We start from the raw sequence: 21,032 nt of genomic DNA on the forward strand, positions 1-21,032 counted from the left end.
TAGAGTTATTGCCCTTGACTTACAGTAGTATAAATTTGCAATTTTCAACTTGTTCATGCATAGCTCAAAAAGTATTTCACTTGTAGGCCTGAAAGTTTACAAGAATGTTGGTCAGCATGTGTACTTATGCACCTTGGGGTTTGCTTGTAGATTTATTCAGTATTTGTAAAGTTCTTGCCCTTTACTTATTAAAAGATTTTTAGTTTTCAACTTGTGGCACATGTAGTCCAAAAAATATTTGACCTAGAGTCATAAGATTGACAGAACAGTGGCGTGTGGGGGCACCCATGTCATATGGACACATTTCTAGTTTTATTTTATGTACTTAGATTTCTTTTTATTATATTTTATTATATTGTAGCACTATCAAACAGACTTTTCGATGAAATTGTTTGATCCGAATTTGATGGAAACATGCTCATTTCTGGAAGAAATAACTAGAGAAAGAGCCAGCTGTCTGTTGGCATACGTGCAATGTAAAGGTTTGGTGAAATGGTTGAAAAAGACGATGCATAAATGTACGTTGATCGTTAATCTTTTAATACGCTTTGTTTTTATGTTGTTATGTAAGTAGTGAAATCTTATAATCAAATGATAACGAAAGTTGGCATTATCAGAAATATTTTTATTCTTACATTAAGTGTATTATCCTTAAAAAAATACTCTTAAGCTATTAGGAATTGGTAAAAAATACCTACATGTTTTAACTGAAATTTTGCAACAGATGATATTCAAAATATTTATATTTTTGCTTCATAAATACCGATGTCTGTAATATTTGTTATAGTTATAAAACTAATATCAATAGTCTTTTCTATTACAATAGTGAAAGAACTGAAGGTTTTTGTTGATCTGGCTTTGATGTCTGCGGGAGATGTCCCGTTAATGATGGACAAAGTTAAATGTCTTCATACGGCAGTTACTGGATATGCGCCACTCATTTTCGAGTTAGAAACTAACTCCGGCTGCAAGGAACTGCTTGAATACTGTCAGATTGTTTGGAAAGAATTAGAATCTAATTCCAACCTTCCAAAGATGCTGGTTGGTCTCCAAATAAGTTTAATGTTCTAAAATAACAATATTCATCAATAACATTGATTAGTATATTTATAAATAGATAAAGAAAAATAAGAATCTGAAAAAAAAAATCAAAATATTTGGATGAACGTAAAAATGTTTTTTTAATCCCAACTTCTTTTGCAAATAACTCATGTTTAGTGTTTAACATATTGCATAATGCCTATGTTGTACAGAAAAGGGTTAACATTTTTGCACACGGTATAAACATTTCATACTTATTTGGCTTAATGACGACATTGTGTGCGCTTATTCCTTGTATTTTTGTTACGTTTGAGTTTACAATAACTTTACACCATTTTATGCGTAATAATTGAACCGTTATACTAGAATATCTTTATTCTATACATTCTTTGCATTAGATTGATACAAATAATGAGCTGGCATGGCTTAAAGATATCGCAAAAGCACAAGGATCAGTCGAGGTCACATCTTTCATGCAAGCCGACGCTATCAACAGTTGTGGCGTTTATACTATCGGCAAAATGGTATGTTAAACTTAAAATAAGATAATAAGTTTCAAGATGATCCGTTAATGCCAAACAGTGTTCCGTGTTACTTTTAAATTCTGAGCAAATATAACTATTACAGTTTGAATTTAAATGCTACTCGATTTCTAGTTTGCCACATAATTACAAAGTCTTAATTTTACATATAATTGATTATATTTAGGTTTTATCTTCAGATGTAGAGATGTGATTTTATATGGTTTTTAAGGTACCATGTGACAAAAATGTGCTGTTATGTTGTTCTTTGTGCTTTTGATAATTCACTTGCTATTACCATTTATCTTAGGCGGTAGAAAACGCTTTTAAACTCACAGTGCGAGAGGAAGCTGGGAAGCGACAGAAAAGAGACTACACGCTCGTGCAGCTTCAGGACTTAACAAGCCGGTTGATGCTAGTCGCGGGAAATACTGAAAAGGGAAATGAGAACGTTGAAAACTTTGTAACGGTAAAACGTATTTCAATCAGATTATGTATATTGACTTAACTGATTTAAATCATAGACACTTTTCATTACAACCACCTCCGTGGTCGAGGGGTTAGAGTAGATGACTTCTAATCCAGTTACCTCTCTGGCGTGGGTTCGATCCCCGGGAGATGCTTTGGTAGTTTAGCACGGAGGAAGGTGGTCAAGTACTAGTGTAACTCTCCAGGAACGATGGTTAGGAAACTACCCGCCTATATGACTGAAATACTGTTGGGAAAAGGCGTAAAATGAAACAAACAAACAAACAAAACTTTTAATTACACTTGATTTTATTTAAAATTATGAGACCTAATGAATATATAATCGATCCAATATGTGTAATTGCTCAGATCAATTTAATATAATTTTATTAACGTTAAAATATATATTAGAGTATAACCTTATAAACTTATAAACATTTTAATAATATTGAAAGTGCTCGAAAAGTATGCATAGTATATGCCTTTGTTGATGAAACTAGTTTAAGGGTTACCTGTAATATTGAATTGATCTTAAACAAAGCATTTTACAGGATATGTGCCATTTGGGGAACCATGATATACCAAACTAATGTAAAACTATTTATGTAAATTTAAACTTGTATTACAGACATTTGATGGTATTATGAGATTATGCAACGTATACACTAAACTTTGTTCAGCTGGATGCGTACTTTTCCATGAATGGTCGGTAAGGTGTCTATGCGATGTTAGCAAGCCAGTTGCATTGATACTGCAGTTTGGACAGGGCAAAGATATACCAACAATTAAGGTAATTGTTTGACTTTGTGCAATAGCAATGGATCGCAAAATGGTATTTCAGTTTCAATAACTTTTGTTGGTGTAATACCTTTTCTGTTTCGAGTTTATGCTCGTTTGATTAACTTTTTTTGCTAATTTATATCCCCTTTTTCGCATTTTAGGGTTTTAGGTCACCAAAAGAAGACTTAAAGGAGTTGGTTCCAGAGCTCGCAAAATTCATGGAAAAATGTTTAAAGCAGTGGTTGCAACATATAAATGACAAACGGAAACAATACATACATCTGAATTACTTTACAGTAGACCAGCTTGTTATCCTGCAGACGGAACTTGTGAAAGTTGGTACTGATCAACTCCCGTCAAATCTTGTGTATCCACTGATTTCAGCAGTAAAAAAGACCTGTACCCATGGTAAATTGGTTTAGAATTTACACAATCATTATGTTTATACATAATCATTGCGTTTATGTATTTTGTTTATTCGATATCTCGAATCTGTTATGTTTATTTATTTTATACATTTTATAGTACATTTATACGCGTAATATATAATTCTTAACAAATTATAAAAAGCTGAATTGCAGCATATGTTATGTGATATAAATATTAGACTAAATAAGACTTTACATTATTTATACACTATTTATAACCCCTTCGGTAGCTGGCCAAGACATTTTTCAACATTGCTTATAAGAGTATTTATTAATATTGCAATACCACTAGTATACACATTTCTGACATTTCATATGTAGATGATTTAGTGGAAGCAATGATTAGTGCAAAAGATGACATTGCTGACAGCAAACATCAAGACAAGCATAAAAACGGTAATGCTAAAGAAAGTTTTATCATTCATATTGAGGAAGAAGATGAAAAGAGAAAAACTTTTAAAGATGAGCTTGTTAAAGCTGGATATGATTTAGAACTAGCAACAAAAGCACTTGATCATGTTGATCCTGAAGATATATCTGAAGGTATGGTAGCTATTTGTGTTTATTTTAGTGTCTTAAAGTTTAATATGTTATGTTAATCCAAACAATATTGTATTTATTTATAAAGGAGACTTGGATTTCAAATTGAAAACTTAGCGCCTGGAAGTACAATTTGAATAAACAAACCTATGGGTAAACTTGATTGTTATGGATCATCAACATTTAATTTTCACTTTGCTTTATGCAAAATTTAATATCGCAAATTGTTCTTAACATCATGCAATTCCCTTTCAGTGATTTAAGCTTGATTGTTTCCGAAGAAAAAGCTATGTAGAAGTGGAATAGACCGAACTTTACTTTCACGAATAAATGACCTTGTTCCTCATGTCACTGGCATGTTCCACTTCACTGCATAAAATACAGGTCACTCGTTTGGTTGTTTTTGGGGCTGAATATGGGTACCATTCCTTTCTCAAAATCATATGTATTTTTCCCCTATCTCAGAAAAAAAAAATCACCTCCAAATTTTAAAATACATCAACTTGAAGTAATTTGTTTGATTTGTTAGTCTAAATTAAAAAAAAATATACTAACTATTGACTTCAATGTTGGAAAATTACAAACTATTGAAACCAATGGTATAAAATTGTGTAATGAGTAAATGTGATAAAAAATACACTAAATACATTATAACATAAAATTCCGAATTTTGCCTTAAAACGACGCAAAATTCCCCTTCCTGAGGGTATGGGTACCTGACCCCAGTGTCTAGTGCCCTGAAATAGCCACCAGAGCTAAAAAAATAAGAACAGAATTGTCTGGCTTTCACAAGCTTAACTGCTGGTGAGATTTAGATGCCGCTGTTCCATCCTTTCAGTTCATATGTTGGATACACATGTTTTTATGACAGACACCCCTTCTAGTTTTGCTTAATTTTTGCTATTTGCTACAATTGACTTTTAACATTTGTTATGTATGAATGGATTGTCTTCAAAATGACAAAACGATCCTTTTGGCATGAAATTCGAGATGAATGGATAGTTACTTTCACTCATTAATGACATATTGACTATGAAATCTGGAAACAACGTTATCCATCGGAAGCATGAATCACAGCAAAATTACATGGAAAATACAGACTCAGTTTGATTGAGTCTGTACATGAGGGGTAATGGATAAGTGCAACATCCCTCATGCCTCCTAGCCCCGGCTTGAGCGGTACTCAATTCTCAAAACTTAATAGTGCTGGAATCAATGATCCCAAAGGCCCAGAAAACTATAACCACACTGAAGTGAAATTTGCTTGATTTTTGCTACAATAAAATGGATCGTCTTCATACTTGAGCACAAATTCCATAAGGGCTCTGTTTTAAAGAATAACAAACTAGATTTGACATGACTCATAAATCACATTCACATTAATAGTCAAATTTCACTGTGTTTTGCTATAATTGGCTATAATGGTGTAAGTAATGAATGGATTGTCTGTGTATTTAGACACAACAATCGTTGGTACAGGACATTAATTAAAATTTAATTGAACATAACAATGCGCTTGACCTTAATTTGGTGATAACATGAAAGGTCTTATTTATTAATTTTGCTGCAGTTGTCTACATCTTTGTTATTTATTTATGGATTCAATTTATATTTTGGCATAATAACACTTATATCGAAAGGGACATTTTAAGTAATTCAAGTATGATATTCATGATCAGCTAATTTTAGCTTAGAAATTCATAACTTTGCTATACCTGATTTTGAACTCAACCATCAATGTCAAATAATCAAATAATTCATATTTACTTAACTGTCATATAACTATGTTATTCATATTGATTTAATTCATTCTTAGACAAAAACAACACTTTTGCGAAACTGACATGATGATTAATTCAAATGTGACCTTGACCTTTGAAAAATGCATTTTGAATTATATTTGGTTATAGGAAAGTAAGTTTACTACCTGTATTCTTTACTGCAATATTCTTTCTCCGATGTGCTTGACTTAAGAAAAAAAGAGTCGAGTGTTTGCCTTGCTTGATGGTTGCAAATAAACCTTTGTTCTGGTTTTATTTTGCATGTTAATAATTTAAGGACACTATAGAATAATCATAGTAAAGAATAATTACACACGAAACAGAAACCTTGTTAACTATCGATAAGGTGAGTATCAACTGAACAAACCACTTTTTTATTTATAAAATGAGAAGCACGACCAGGAAAACTCAAAAACATAAACACAATTATTAAATATTTATATATGTGCATGGTCATATCACAAGAAACATGAGTCACCTATTTATTAAAAAATGAACAATGCTTAAACAAAAGAAAGGCAATATAATATACAACAGAAAATTCCTGTTGGGGGATAAACAATCAAAAAACGTATAAACTGTAACAAGGGAGTAGCAGGAAATCAAAATATAAGCAACGGTAATACATTTTTGCATTTTTAAAGGTATAGTATGGTGCATGATGAATGAAGACACAGCAGAAACAGTTGAAAATGAAATTGGTTATAGTGAGGTTAAAGCAGAGGGTGGAGAATCACACTTCAGAGGCTGGAATCAATCCGACACATCTCTTTCAGCTATGATCAATGCCAGTGTATCTAAGCTTACTAAACGGCCGTATGTACATTTTTCGTATGGCAAAATGAATAATGTTTAAATCTTTTACAATTTAATACTATACAGCTTCAATATTTCAGTGGTTTTCGCTTTAAAATAATGTGAAGTTACAAGTTATGAAAAACGCTATCAATTAATATTGAATATTTGTTGTTCTGGGCAATTTTGTTGGTACAAATTACTTTGTTTTATATATATTATTTTAATTGTTTATAATCATAACATTTATTATTTAATTTTAATTATCTTCATTTCCTTTGATATTACATGGTTTAAACCTTTGTTTTAATAACCTTTCTTTTAAATTAAGTGATGAAGGCTCAGAGCCGCTACTCAACAAGTTGTTTACACTGTGGGAACAATTCCTCCACTCTGTAACTTCAAGCATACAAGATTATCTCAGCTTGGAGCATCTTGGACTTATCCTAAAGCATTTAGCTGCTAAAGGTATATTTTCAATAAAGAATGTCATGTCATTAACTTTTTTTCCAGTAAAAGTACTTTTATGTTTTCTATGTAAGTCTTTTCTTACAAAAATATCAGTTTCCTTGTTTTATAAGAAATTTGTTTAATTTGTTAGTGGTACTTACCAACTATTTCAAAAAAGCACACATTACATACACTGTGATGGAAATTTATAATAGCAACATGTGTTGTTTATATGTAGATTCGAGGTTGATAAAAAGATCACTACCGCCAAGTTTTTCTGTAGGAGAGCCAAACGTACTTGTGTGTCCGTCAGGTAGGTACAGGCACAATTCTCCATTTGTTAAATTCTTACATTTTATCAAATATATTCGATATTTTTATGCTTTCTTGTTATGAATTTTATGAGAAAAAGGAGAAGCTCTAATAATCAATTTATTTTGAAATCTGAAAATTGCGGAAAGTAGTTTCAACAGTTTCTTTGAATCTGTTCCCTGTTCCTGATATTAATCGAAACTGCAGTACTCTGTATATTTGACGTTTAAACGTCTAATTAAAAAATTAATTTGAAATGAAGATAAATAGAATCATCATTCAAGATTATAATGTCTTAAAATGATACGAAATGAACATACGAATTTAAAAAATGAGTAATTTACAGACTTTAGATATTTTTCATGTAATTGCCTTGCATTGCTATTGCAAAAACAAATTTTGACTGATCAATGAATGTTCAGTCAAGAACCTGAGCATGCTATATTTTATCAACTTTCTCTTTAAATGTATTAGTTTAACAAAAGTGATACTTGAAATTTAAATAAACTGATAATGTGTCGTATATATTAGAAATGCTTTTAAAAGATATTTGTATTTGCTATTTGTATTTGTCTCCAAGCTGATGTGATAGTGACTACGTTATCAATGTACATGCGAGACAGACACCAGCCATTACCGCAGTCTGATGAAATTTTACTGTGTACAGACAAGACAACTAAAGATGAGGTTAAACACCTTACATAATATTAAAATGGTTATAGTTGTATAGCTTTAAATAAAGAATTATGATACATATCTTTAAAATGTTAGATTTGCTTTTATCTCAATATTAGTCAATAATTGCTTTAATCTTAATCATTACACATGATGTAAATTAAAAAGAGCAATAAAGATGATATATTTACTTAACCCTTTTCCTCATATATACGCAAAACAAAACACTTTCGACCCCCCCCCCCTCCACCTTTTTAGGCCTCAAGTAGTGAAAAAACACCCAAAACTCATGTTTTCGTTTGAGAAATGTTGTTAGAAAAAGTGATCACTTTTTAAGGCCCCCCATCAGAAAGATACATCAGCGGGGTACCAGAGGGGGATGTGCCCCCTTCTGTTTGGGGGGGGGGTTGAAGGGGGCAGCAGCAGCCCACTCATCGCCAAGAAGATTTTTGACCTGTGAGAGGCAAAAATTGGCCTCAGGTCAATCAGAAGGTAACATGTAACCAACGCTGAAAAACCTTTGCCTCTATCTCAATCCATTGAGAAGTTGCAGCACTTTGAAAATCAGTTTGGTGCAGTCAACATTTGTGCCAAGTTTGATTAAAATTGAAGCATCTTTTATAGTTTCATAACAATCTGAACTTTTAACAGGAGGCTTTTCAAGGAAAACAGCCATTTTTCACAAAATGCTCATGCAGTAATTGATTAACCTATTCCATATCCCAGAGCAATGAATGCAAACATTTTTATATCATTGCTTAACTGTTTTAACATGAAACAGGTTGACATATTTTGGCGACGAGCAATATTTGGAAGAAGTTGCAAACTTTATTGTTTGATGTATGCTGATGTTCTACGATACGACGTGAGCGAAGCAGCAGAGAGATGTCTTGATGAATATTTGAAAGAGACACATTTTTCCAAGGGTCAGTTATGTTTGTTATATTTAGTTAACAGTTTTAGACATTTATTTGCATGTCTCATGTTATTTTTTAGATTATATTACGTTACAGTAAAGAAAAGCTGCTCAATATATACATGTTAACCATACTGGTTATGGACTTTAAAAGTTGTCAATCTTTTGTATATTTACAAAGATTAAAAATGACACTTTTACATTATATTCGTTTGTTTAATGTTCTTTAAAAATATAAACTTGTATCTTTCAAGTTGTGTCTTTGATTTGCTATACTATGTGTATTCCAAAAATGATTCATAACAAATGGAACTCATTCCTTGAGCCACTTAAACATCTCTTATCGTGAATGAATAAAAAATTATGACTTTATTTTCAAAGTGAATTTCAACTCGATCATTTTCTAGATTTGAACTATCAATTGATTGTAATTTGTGGTTCGGACAATGAGTACAGGTCAACAATTGTATCGTCCCTGGACAAATACAAGAAACAACCACTTCCAATTAATATTTCCCGCGTCCGTGAGTATGTAGCATCAAAATTGCGGACTGAGGAGGACGACAATATTGGAATCACTCCTGCGGCCTGTATTGACAGCGAACGGTTTGTTCTATATGACATATCATTTTTAGCTCGACTATTTGATAAGAATAAGTAGAGCTATTGTAGTCACCCGAGCGTCGGCGTCCGCGTCTGCGTCCGCGTCGGCGTAACCACTTATGTTAAAGTTTTTGTAATACCTCAAATATTTTCAAAGTCCATTGACATATGGCTTTGAAACTTTGCACACTTGTTTATCATCATCACCTCAACCTGTAGACAGGAGGAGATAACTGTATCAAGCATTTTGTCAGAATTATGCCCCTTTTTCGACTTAGAATTTATGTTAAAGTTTTTGTAATAGTTCAAATATTTTCAAAGTCCATTGACAAATGGCTTTGAAACTTTGCACACTTGTTTACCATCATTACCCCAACCTGTAAACAGGAGGAGGTAACTGTATCAAGCATTTTTTTTTACTATCAAGCACTAAAGAATAGTCGAGCGTTGCTGTCCTACCGACAGCTCTTGTTATTTTCTGCATTATCTTTACAATCTTCATTCTAGTCAAAATATTTTCCAATTGTTTTTTTTCTGTCTTTACAGAGAACCTTTTTTTCTATTTTAAAGCAAAATTCAAGATATGCTTAAGTTTCCCATTAGCTATTTGATGCCACATTCTTTTGCAATTATTTATGCTTCAATTAATGTTAGTATGATTGAATGATGCAGTTTTTGAGACAGTTCAACAAATATGAGTGGTTCTTTGGATGTTTCTGAGTTTAAAATTTCACCAAAGGCACGTATAAATGTCGAGTAATGCTTAAAAGTCGGTGTTGACTTTGTAGAAAGTAGTTGGTTATTGTTTGAAAGTTCTTTAGGGATTCTATTTTGTTTGATTCTATTTATAAAGCGTGTTAAATTTGAAACAACTTTTAAGTGGTTTAATAGTAATATCATTGAAGGTGAAGTAAAATAATTGTTAGTAATACCTTTGTATAAATACCTCTCCTTTATTTTTACATGAAGATCAACTGTAAGGTTGATAAAATCGTGGAGAGCAGGTGTTGGAAAATCACTTTTCAAGACAAGACAGGAGGAAAAACTATTAGCTTTAAACAAAGATATTGAAGTTAGAAGAGATGTCGTATCTATTCCGCTGCATGAAAAAACTGTAGATATGCACAATATTATACAGAAATTACTTGAATACACGCACACACCATCGGAAATGACAGCTAGACTCTTTCACATAGATATTGCACATGAGGTAAAATGATATCCTGTTAATGATTTTGACCGCCTCCGTGGTCGAGGGGTTAGAGTCGATGACTTCTAATCCAGTTACCTCTCTGGCATGGGTTCGATCCCCGGGAGATGTTTTGGTAGTTTAGCGCAGAGGAAGGTAGTCTAGTACTGGTGTAAATCTCTAGGAACGATGGTTAGGAAACTACCCGCCTATATGAAACAAACAAACACACAAATTAATGATTTTGAATAATTTGAGCGATCTATTTAGAGCATTCTTGACTAAAAAGTATCACTTCAGTATGTTATATTTTTCTGGTCCTTTGGGATCATTGACTCCAGCACTTTTAAATGTTGAAAATTGAATGACTCTAAAGCCAAGCCGGTGCTTAGTCTAAGAGGGCATGAGCGATGTTGCACCTTTTAAGTATCCCTTATGTTCAGGAATCTGCAATTTTCATGTAATTTTGCTGATTTTCATGCTTCCGAGGCATAACCTTTTAAGTTCCCCGAAAATTTCGGGGGAGCATATAGTCGCCGGGTTGTCTGTCCGGCCATCAGTCCGTCCATCCGTACGTATGTCCTGAATTCGTGTCCGGCCCATAACTTCGTTATTTGAAATCGGATTTTAAAACTATTTCACAGAAATGATCACCATATTGAGACGACGTGTCGCGCACAAGTCGGTAGACAGATCTAATTCAGTAGAAGTGCAGTGCAAAGAACAGTAACTCTGCATTGCTTAAGTTTGGAATTATCACATTTTGAACTTTGTCTGGGACATAACTCTAAAACTACAAAATATATACTTTTCTGTGTCCAAATCCTAGTCGGGGATCATCACCCGGTTCAACCGGCTCTTGTTTCGAGATATTTAAAAGTTAATCAGTAATTATACCATACAGATTCGTTTCTTGTATAATTTATCAGAATTATCGTTTCCCACAACAGCAGTTAAGCGTGACAGATTAATTTCAAATAACGAAAACACGTACAGAAATACCTTTACCTAATGATTAAGTAAGATTGATATATTATGTTTTAGGTCGAAAATGGTGTAGATAACCTTCTGTTCAATCTCTGCATCCTTGAATGTCTAACAGACATGGCTGGGTATGTATGGAGAAAATCACCTACAGATATTTATCTGATTGAAAATATGCCATTATTGGTGGAGGAAACAAACAAACGTGTAAGTAATTATGTAATTTGATATCTGTATCAAAGGAATCAAATATATTCCGTCATAAAATAAAGTTATTTCTTCAGTACATTCTAAATTAATTACTTGTATTCCATAATAATTGATGATTTTTTTTTAATTAAATGTATAAAGTCAATAACTGTTTTACAATATAAATCTGCACATGAAAGTGTTAGGCCTCTTAGCTGTTATAACCAAATACTGCCCAGAGATGGGTTTGTGATGGCAATGGTTTCTGTCGTTTGTCAACAATCGTTATTCAAAATTGTGTAGGTTACCTTCTATAAAAGTGGTATAAATGGTTCTTATTTAATCTATAAGTTGGTCACATGAACTAAAACTACATAAATAAAAAATGAAAACTATAAAATCTTCTCTTCCTCGGAGAGCACAAAGCCTTAACCTTAAAAATTGGCCATTTATATTGTCAACTGGGGTCTATACCAAGTGCATTCAAATTATACCACAAGGAGTCATGAGTTTTCCCTAGGCTATAATTATAGTTAAATTTATTTCAATTTTCTCCTCTGAACTCGCAAAGGCTAGAGCTTAGATATTTTGGATGGAAGACTGTCTAGTTTAATGTTAAAGCAATAATTCAAAAATAAGGCTCTGGGGTCGAAATTGAATTAAAAATCCTGTGACTTTAATAGCAACAAACGTTAGTTGACTATCTATGTAAAACAGTGACAACCATAGCTACCATCAATATTCCATAGCAACCTGTGATTTTCACAGCAACTTTTGCCTTCGCGAGACAGCCATCAATTTTCCATGCAACTATTTCTTTAACATTGCAACTAGTGACTTCTATAGCAACAGTTGATAATCCGTAGTAACTAATGACTTCCAAGGCTACCATTGTCTTCTCATATCAATATTTCTGTGACTTTTATATTAACTATTAATTGTATTTACGAAGTAACCACCATCTTTCCAGAGCAATCACTCCATTCCATAGCAACGATTGACTTTACATACTAACCATTGACTCGAAGCAAACAAATGATTTTGGAAAGCAACCATTGTTTTTCTTAAGCAACCAGTCACTTCCAATTGACTCCTCTTAGCAGCTGGTTACTTTAACAGCAACCATTAACTTTTAATTGAAACCTGTAACTTCCAGACCAACATTTGATTTTCCATAGCAACCATATTGACTTTTGTGTACACTGTTACAAATGAAGATTTGAACTGTTAATTGTAGTAGATTTGACCTCATATCTGCTTTTCATTTATAGTACTCAATATTAATTATTCATTGTCATGTAAAGCATTCATTATTAGGTGAAAAATATATTATGATCTCCATAGATTAAGGGAAGTTATTTAGACCAGTTAATTAAGCATGGAAATTTCAAAAATTGTAAATGAAATTTCTTTTTCTAGTATATTGTCTATCTATGTAGATGCCACAAATTTCTTCGTTATTAATATCATATAAAGGTGTTTTCTGTTCCAACGGAAGAATTAAAATGAAAATATTTATAATTATTAGGGAAAGGAATTGCACTATGTTCATGCAATGCTGTCTTTTTTACCTGACTTGACATGTAGATCACCAAAAGAAAGCTTGAATGTATACAAGGGGATAGGAATCAGACCAAATGGTATTTAGTTTTTATACCAGATTTGTGATATTACATTGCAAATGTATTAAATCTGTCATTTATTAATCTCCTTGTTAAAATTAAAGTTTTCATGCAAGTAACAATTTATATGAACATATAACTGGTGTGTTTTCAGAGTGAATTATTTAGTTCGTTTGGTCCGGAATTAAGAGAATAAATTGATTTTGAAATAAAAAAATGGATGAACTTGGTAAACATATGTACAATAATATATAGGTGACATTTACAGTACTTTCTTTATCTTGTGGTCACAATTAATTATGTTGTGGCTGCGACCTTTTGTCTTGTGGCGCCATAACTTATTATATTGAGTCCTCAAGATATTACCCCGTGGCCTCAATATATTATCTTTTGGCTACAACGTATGATCTTGTGGCAAAACTTATTTACTGAGGCTTCAAGATATTATCTTTTGGCATAAAGAAAAAGTTGTGGCCACAAAATACTATCTGGAGACCTCAATATAAGACTTATTCGCCACAAGATATTATATTGAGCCCGCAAGATAGTAAAATTAGTGGCCACAAGATAAAAAATAATACTGCAATTGTCACCTCTATATTGCCGTATCTATGAAGCCGTAAATACGATTGTTTTCAAAGTATTTGTTTTTGCTACTGCAGTTATGACAAGGTAAATAACATTTTCAGTCATAGTGTATCTTATCTCACTTTTATTACATACAGATTTCAAACATTCCGATCAACTTTTCGATACAAAAATGTTTCGAAGTCCAGTGTTTCAAAGAACATTTCAGTACTTGCTTCGATTGGAGCATAACGTGACTTTTGAAGGTGTGCATCCCCATGTATCAGAAGGAACACCTGAAATGTGCTTGGATATTTTATTGAGGTACCTACCAGAAATTTTACTTTTTTTTATAAATTTATGACTTCTTCAATATTTTCAAGAGTAATATGAAATTTTAATGTGTTTTTGAAATTGCTGAAGAATCATCGTCGGTTGGTGAAAGTTGTTATTTATTGTACACCCGAAGTCCTTCAGTGTATTATAGTATGGCGGTGTTCGTCCGTCTGTCCGTACATAATTGGTTATTGCAGCATAACTTTGAATGATTTCAGAGACAGGTTGCTATGTCAAATAAATTATACTTAAAATATTGCAAATATTTGTGATAACATAACAATAACTGAAAATATTTTTTATGAAACTTAAATTAAATAAATGACAGCAATAGATTGATAGATGACAGTATTGAGTTTATGCACGTCAAGTTTACCCGGCTTGAGCTTTCATATGAGGCAAGGTTCATATTTCTAGCACCTTTATTAACAGAATTATTATCTTGAATTAAGAATTGTCCTGAAAAAACAAATGTTGTTTTCTATAACTTCTTTACTTTTTAAGGTATCTACTTCAAGCATATGTTCCTAATTATCACTTAAATCATGTTTGAAAAGATTCAATACGCTAGCTTGACTATTTCCAGAGTTATGTCTCCCTTGAAGTCAGAGTTTTTTCTAGAATTTATCTTTTTTTTTTTTAAATTTCTTCAAGATTTTGTAACTTCAAACTTCAAACTCCCACATCATAATTATATATCGAGGTTGTTAAATCTACCGTCCATATTTCCAGAATTATCTCCCCCGTAAACTTTTTATTCCCCTTTTTTATTCTTTAACTCTTTTTTTCATGGGTTTAGTTCAAATTTCAAATATATGTCCATTATTAACACCTACATCATATGTGATTAGATTCATTAGTCATGTGCGCCATGTTTATTTTGAACTTTTGGAATTTATTTTAAAATTGTTGTATGTTTTTAGTTTTTCCTTCTTTGTTACTTTAAATGATATATATTTAAAAATTGTATATTTTTCACTTTTCTTCTTTGTTACTATGAATGGTATCTACTTTAGACCTAAGTTAATTGTTTTTTGTCACCACTTTTATCATGTTTGTAGGTGTTTATAAGTCTAACATCTTTATTTATTTCAAGAATTATCTCCTGTTAAGTTTAAGTGCGTATGCCTGGCCTGCCCTAAAAACTGTTTCCTTAGATTACTTTTAAAGAACTTGAAACTTTTCCAACAAATTTACTTAAATAGAGAAAAGTTGAAACATTAGTTATACATATACATCCTGAGTAAATTTGATATTTTTATTATCTGCTGTATAAACATAATTTCCTTACTAGGATTGGAAAAATAGCATATTACTTTGATACAGATAAACTAAGAACTCAAAAGATTTAATGTTCATTCGTGTCTTCCACAATGACATAATTGTATAGCCACTGCTCTTCAGAATGTTTGGGTTCTGACCTTTGTATTGCTTGCAATACTTTAATAATTGCTTTTTATAGGGCAATATCAATTTTTAAATAAAATTAATGGTTTCTTAATGGGCTCCTTGCCATTGGTTCTTGTTGCTGGGTCATATGGGGATTGCGTTCATTGAACGCCGCCTTTCCTTGTTGATCTTGTTTATCATATTTTAAGCAGAATAGCTTTTGAAAGATTTCAATGATTGTTGTAACATTTTGCACGCAGGTATGTTGTTTCAAAACACAAGTTATGTTTGATATTCATTGCAATCTACTGTTGAACTTTTGGTTGAAAAGAAAAATGATTATGTTTGGCATACAAGCATGTAAATATCAAAACACAGATATCATATAATTTTTAATTTTTTGTCAAAATGAAATCAAGTCATAATGTTCAAATCTTTCTCTTGTACTAATATGTTACCTAAAAAAATAGAACAAATAGATTGTATATTTTTCTTTCACAATGGATTGAAAATATCATAATCCTAGCCTTTTACAACAATAAATTTGCTATCTTTCTTGAAGGCACATTTTTTTACCATGATACCTTCTTGCTTTAACATTTGCTTTGACATGAATATTTTAAGCCATCTGGTACATCATTATATAAACAATATAGATATAATAACTCATATACCTAAACATTTGCTACATAGGTATTGCGGGATTAAGGACCCTTCCTGGTCGGAGATTCATCATTTTGTATGGTTTCTCAATACTCAACTTGAAACATTTGAAGAGAACAGCTTTGTTGGTCCGGCCGCTGATCAACATTTGCCTGGATTTGGAACCTTTCTACTAAGATTTCTGATCCTAATGTCAAGAGTAAGCTAAACATGATTTGTATAAATTGTAAAGGTGTAAACCCGTGTTATAGATATTTTATAATTTACAAATTTGTACAATCACTTGATTCATGTATTTTTTTTGGTGAGAAATGAAGTTTTTTTTAACAGTTGTTATTAGATGGTCAAGATAAGTATTTTTTTTAAAGTATTACTTAAAATGATTTTTGTCAAAAATTAACAAGTCTTTAAGTTTTGGATAGTTTTAGTTGTTGTTTCACCACAATTTTAAAATCTTAAATTTAATATGTGATTTTTGGGGAAAAAAACCAAAATCCAAAAAATTTTTTTGTTTTTATTTTTGTTAAAAACGTAAAGGACTTTTTTACACGCTTCCCCCAAATAGTAAAAATCGCCTGGGGTAAAACATGACCAGTAAAAAGACATTTATAAATTTTCCACCAATGGATAAAGGACATGAAAAGGCGGAAATCAAAAGACTTTAACAGTATCAAAGAGACGAACATGGGGAAAAAGGTTAGTTTATATAAAAATTTCAACTGTCATTAAAATAACCTTATAAATGATTTAAAAGCCCTTTCAAATAAGAAGCATTTACCGCGCTTTAGGAAATTTTTAAAATATTGAAGATTTAAAAAAACGAAAATGAATATTTTTAAATTTTAATTTTTTGGTTTTTTTTAGCCCCCCCCTTACCTTTTTTTAACCGGACAGAGAAACATTTACATTTCTTGGATTTGACATCGACAAAGATACTGGAAATCTTGTTGATAAGCAGACCGAAACAGTTCTAGAGGAGCAATAATGCATCAAAAATTGTACAAAGGCTTGATAAGAAATAAAGCTCCTTTGCAAAGATTTTGACGAACTAGAGAGGTATCAAGTTTTTCTTCTGATAATAAATAATAGTCATTTAATAAGCTCATATTCCACAGTTTGTATGATTTAAATCTTCTGCCCATGTATACCTTAATAATAAAACTATTGATTGTGCAAAAAAGATCTTATCAAATTATAATTGCTTATTTTTGCAAAGAAGTTATATTGGAAGATTATTTTCGATGACGTGTAACTCGCTTAAATTGCAAGTCGAATAACCTTTGTAGACACGAGAAGATCATGAAGTTATGCAAGGTCATGGGTATTGACATGGAACATGATCCGGATGATACATATGAACTAACAACAGACAACGTTAAGAAGATGTTAGCCATCTATATGAGATTTAGGTAAAATGAAATGGTGTTTCTGTTAAATGTTTAAAAATACATGTATAAGGCATAGATTATTTTTATATGACACTGTTTTTACAGTTAAAAAAATATGAACAATTAAACAAATCGTAAAATAAACAGTAGATCATTCTTTCACTGCATGTGTTGATGGAAGGTTTATTGAAAGAGCAACATCATCACTTACGCCCCCAACACCGGTTTTGTGTTTACTTACTTTCTGTTTTAATGGATGTATATTATATATTTTGTCAGGTGTGACATTCCTGTGATAATAATGGGGGAAACAGGGTGTGGTAAAACAAGATTAATTAAATTCATGTGTGCTCTACAAATGCCACCAGGACTTCAACCAACTAATATGATATTAGTGAAGGTAAGTAGATGCTTCAATATGTTATCTTTAGATTGTTTAAAACTTTACTTTTTGTTTTGATTTGTTAATTTTTTTTTAAATATCTTTCTCAAGTTAATGTAAAATTATTTCTTATATAAAATTACAAAGAAGTAATTATTTTTTCTTTCTAACAACAACTGAAATGATTAATCAGATACATAGAAATAGAGTATCTTAATCTTCCAAGATTCACAATGTAAGTGTTTTAAGTTCTCTTATAAAGTAAATTTGTTTCCTAGTAGCCTGAACAAATTGAGACAGATCAAAACTATATTTTTGTCTTCTGCTTATATTTTTTGTGTTAACAAAGGTTCACGGAGGAACAACATATGATGACATTAAAAGGGAAGTAGCAGAAGCCGAAAGAATAGCACAGGAAAATACAGAAAAATATGAGCACATATGTTCACAAGTACTGGTTCTTTGATGAAGCAAACACGAAACAGAAGCTATTGGACTTATTAAAGAAATCATGTGTGACAAAAGTATGGATGGAAAGAAACTTAAACTGTGTGAAAATCTTAAAATAGTTGCTGCGTGTAATCCATACAGAAAGTAAGTAAATAATTTACCAACATTCAAATTTGTATTGATATGTGTAAACACCCATAAAGCTATGGATATGGATTTGTTATGTATTTTAAACGAGCTATTTACACAAGTAATTTTCAGACGCTCCCTAATAATTAAAACTGACTAAAATATGTATGATTTTTAATGCCACCGCACATTTTATTTTTGAGTTGTCATGAAATTGTTAGAAAACCCCCTTTTAAAATTATTTAAATCTAGCTTGGGATCAAAATTTTCATGTCTAGCAAACATTGGCTTTTTTCAAGTATATAATTTAATGAAAGGGAAAAAAAAATGAAAGGGAAACAACTCGTATTGAAACGTCAAATGTCTTAATTACATGTGACAGTGTTATGCATTTTTTTAATAAAAGATTCAATAGCTGGGAGTTAGTCTAAAGCTCATGTCCTCTTGCAAGAGAGTTGTTTTTGCTTTGCAAAATTATTAATGAAGCGTGTGAGGCCATGACCTCTAGCAAAAAAGTTGTTTTTTTGAGAAAAATTTTTAAATGAATTTTAGCACAACCCTTTTAAAAGGACAAAAACATTGTGATTCAAACCATGTATTTTAAGATTTATGTAAATAAAACTGACTGTATTTAAATTTTATAACACTATTCAAAAACAGAAAAAATCTGCATATTTTTTTTTCATTTGACATTCTGGAAATATTGATCATGACCTAAATTCACTAGACAGGGTTTTCAATGCGTGAAGTTAAATTGAAAAGAAAAAAAGAAAAAGTTTACTTTTCTTTTTTTCCCTAGAAAAGGGTTTAATATTAGGGGAAAAAAGCAAAAGCATTTTTTACCAAAAATCGCAATTTGTTTACTTTTTGCAGCCCAGAAAAAAATAATCAAAAAGAAATAAACAGGGCCTTTGGTTTAAAACCCGTTATTAAAGAAACAACAACAACCGGGCCGGGTACCGAGATTGAGACCGTCTTGTGTACAGGGGTCCAGCTCTTTACCACAAAGTTTACTGCCACTAGTGTGGGACTTTGGACAACTGAACAGAAAAGTGGAAGATCTCTATATTAGACAAATGGTCAAAAAGATATGTAAGTAATTTATGTTTATACTTTTTGTGTAAAGTTTTAAAGATATGTGTTTATTTCAACATATTCTTTGTAATGTAATATTTTCAGCTATAATTCTTATGACCCAAATATTTTTGTCATCTTATGTTTCTACTTGTAAACATTAGCAGAATAATGCTTAGCATAATTAAGTACTTTCAAAACATTACAGATCCGAGACGATTTGCTGCCTGATGTACCTAAATTGATCAAAGTAGTTAGTGACATCTTGACGGCCTCTCAGTACTATATGAGAGAACAAAAGGTATATAGAATTTAACTATGCGGTAACAAATGCTTAGTTTATTTTCTTAAACATATTATTTAAGATGTCATTTTACGTTGTGCTGAAGTCAGCATTATATAAGCTTTATAACCAAAAGAATGCCTAAAATATTGCCAAATAGAATGGCAATACGTTTAGGTGTAAATGACTTGATCTTACTAAACGATTACTAGTTTATTAGTTACAAACTAATGGAAAAATGATGGTTAAAACAATTATGCTACAATGTTAAAAATATTTTAATATGGCTATTTAAACTTTTTTTAAAGTATCCTCACAGTAAAAAAATATATAACATTAATGCCAACTTGTAGGATGAATGCAGTTTCGTGTCGTTGCGCGATGTGGACAGGGTTCTTTCTATGATGAGTTGGTTTTACGCTCAAAGTCAAGGTGAAAGGACTCTTTACAAACTCATGGACAAGAAATTTGATGGTGATGATCAGGTGAACATTATGTTAGATATAACTTAAAACCTTTTTTGTTGAAATTATTGAATCAAAAAGTAAATGGGGAATAGTAGATACACAATAGTTTGATATTTATGTCCATAGATAAAGATAGTTTAATCAACAGGCTTACTGACCATGCATGTTTGGTAACATTTTATAAAAGGTAACAGAAAATAATAAGTTAGGAATGTTTAGTTTTCAAGGTATGGCGTTTTATCAATTTTACATGCATCGTATAAGATTAAGTGTAAATTATTAATTTAAGTTTGTATATCTTTATACTTCCAGAAACATTTATACATAATTATTTAAGTATAAATCATTTGTCTGCTTTCAGGTCGACGATTTAACCCGCTCCTTGATTCTTGCACTGGGAGTGTGTTACCACGCCTGTTTAAGAAAAAGAAAAGGCTATCGCCACTATATAGCACACTTTTTTCGACAGCCATGTGAATTAACAAATGGAGGAGACCAAATTAAAAATGAAATTGAATGGTTAGCGTTGTTTTTTTTTTTAAAAAATAATTTGTCTTTTTAACGTCATATTTAAAAAAACAAATAACATAAAATCCTTTGTATCATATAA

The 21,032-nt window shown here is 31.5% G+C and overlaps 2 protein-coding genes across 2 annotated transcripts; both read left to right on the forward strand.

Annotated features, from left to right (window-relative positions):
- The first annotated feature begins 367 nt into the window (after nucleotides 1-367).
- On the forward strand, nucleotides 368-16,475 carry LOC132757321 (E3 ubiquitin-protein ligase RNF213-like). The gene is made up of 18 exons (XM_060748574.1): nucleotides 368-518; nucleotides 827-1,041; nucleotides 1,440-1,565; nucleotides 1,873-2,031; nucleotides 2,659-2,820; nucleotides 2,972-3,218; nucleotides 3,560-3,781; nucleotides 6,204-6,375; nucleotides 6,686-6,822; nucleotides 7,043-7,117; nucleotides 7,697-7,803; nucleotides 8,573-8,717; nucleotides 9,115-9,313; nucleotides 10,280-10,520; nucleotides 11,544-11,690; nucleotides 13,201-13,312; nucleotides 14,020-14,185; nucleotides 16,280-16,475. The coding sequence occupies exons 1-18, from the start codon at nucleotides 383-385 to the stop codon at nucleotides 16,455-16,457; spliced, it is 2,946 nt and encodes a 981-aa protein (XP_060604557.1). The 5' UTR covers nucleotides 368-382; the 3' UTR covers nucleotides 16,458-16,475.
- A 657-nt stretch (nucleotides 16,476-17,132) lies between these two features.
- LOC132757322 (E3 ubiquitin-protein ligase rnf213-beta-like) lies at nucleotides 17,133-20,941 on the forward strand (the record flags this gene model as incomplete). Its single annotated transcript, XM_060748575.1, has 7 exons — nucleotides 17,133-17,305; nucleotides 17,536-17,658; nucleotides 17,917-18,037; nucleotides 18,369-18,470; nucleotides 19,881-19,973; nucleotides 20,309-20,440; nucleotides 20,784-20,941. Coding segments are annotated over exons 2-7 (716 nt in total), but the record flags the coding sequence as incomplete, so codon positions are not given.
- Between the last annotated feature and the right edge of the window lie 91 nt (nucleotides 20,942-21,032).

Source organism: Ruditapes philippinarum, unplaced genomic scaffold, assembly GCF_026571515.1.
Source record: "Ruditapes philippinarum isolate M1 unplaced genomic scaffold, ASM2657151v2 ctg11560_1_1_1_1, whole genome shotgun sequence".
Taxonomy (NCBI): Eukaryota; Metazoa; Mollusca; class Bivalvia; order Venerida; family Veneridae; genus Ruditapes; species Ruditapes philippinarum.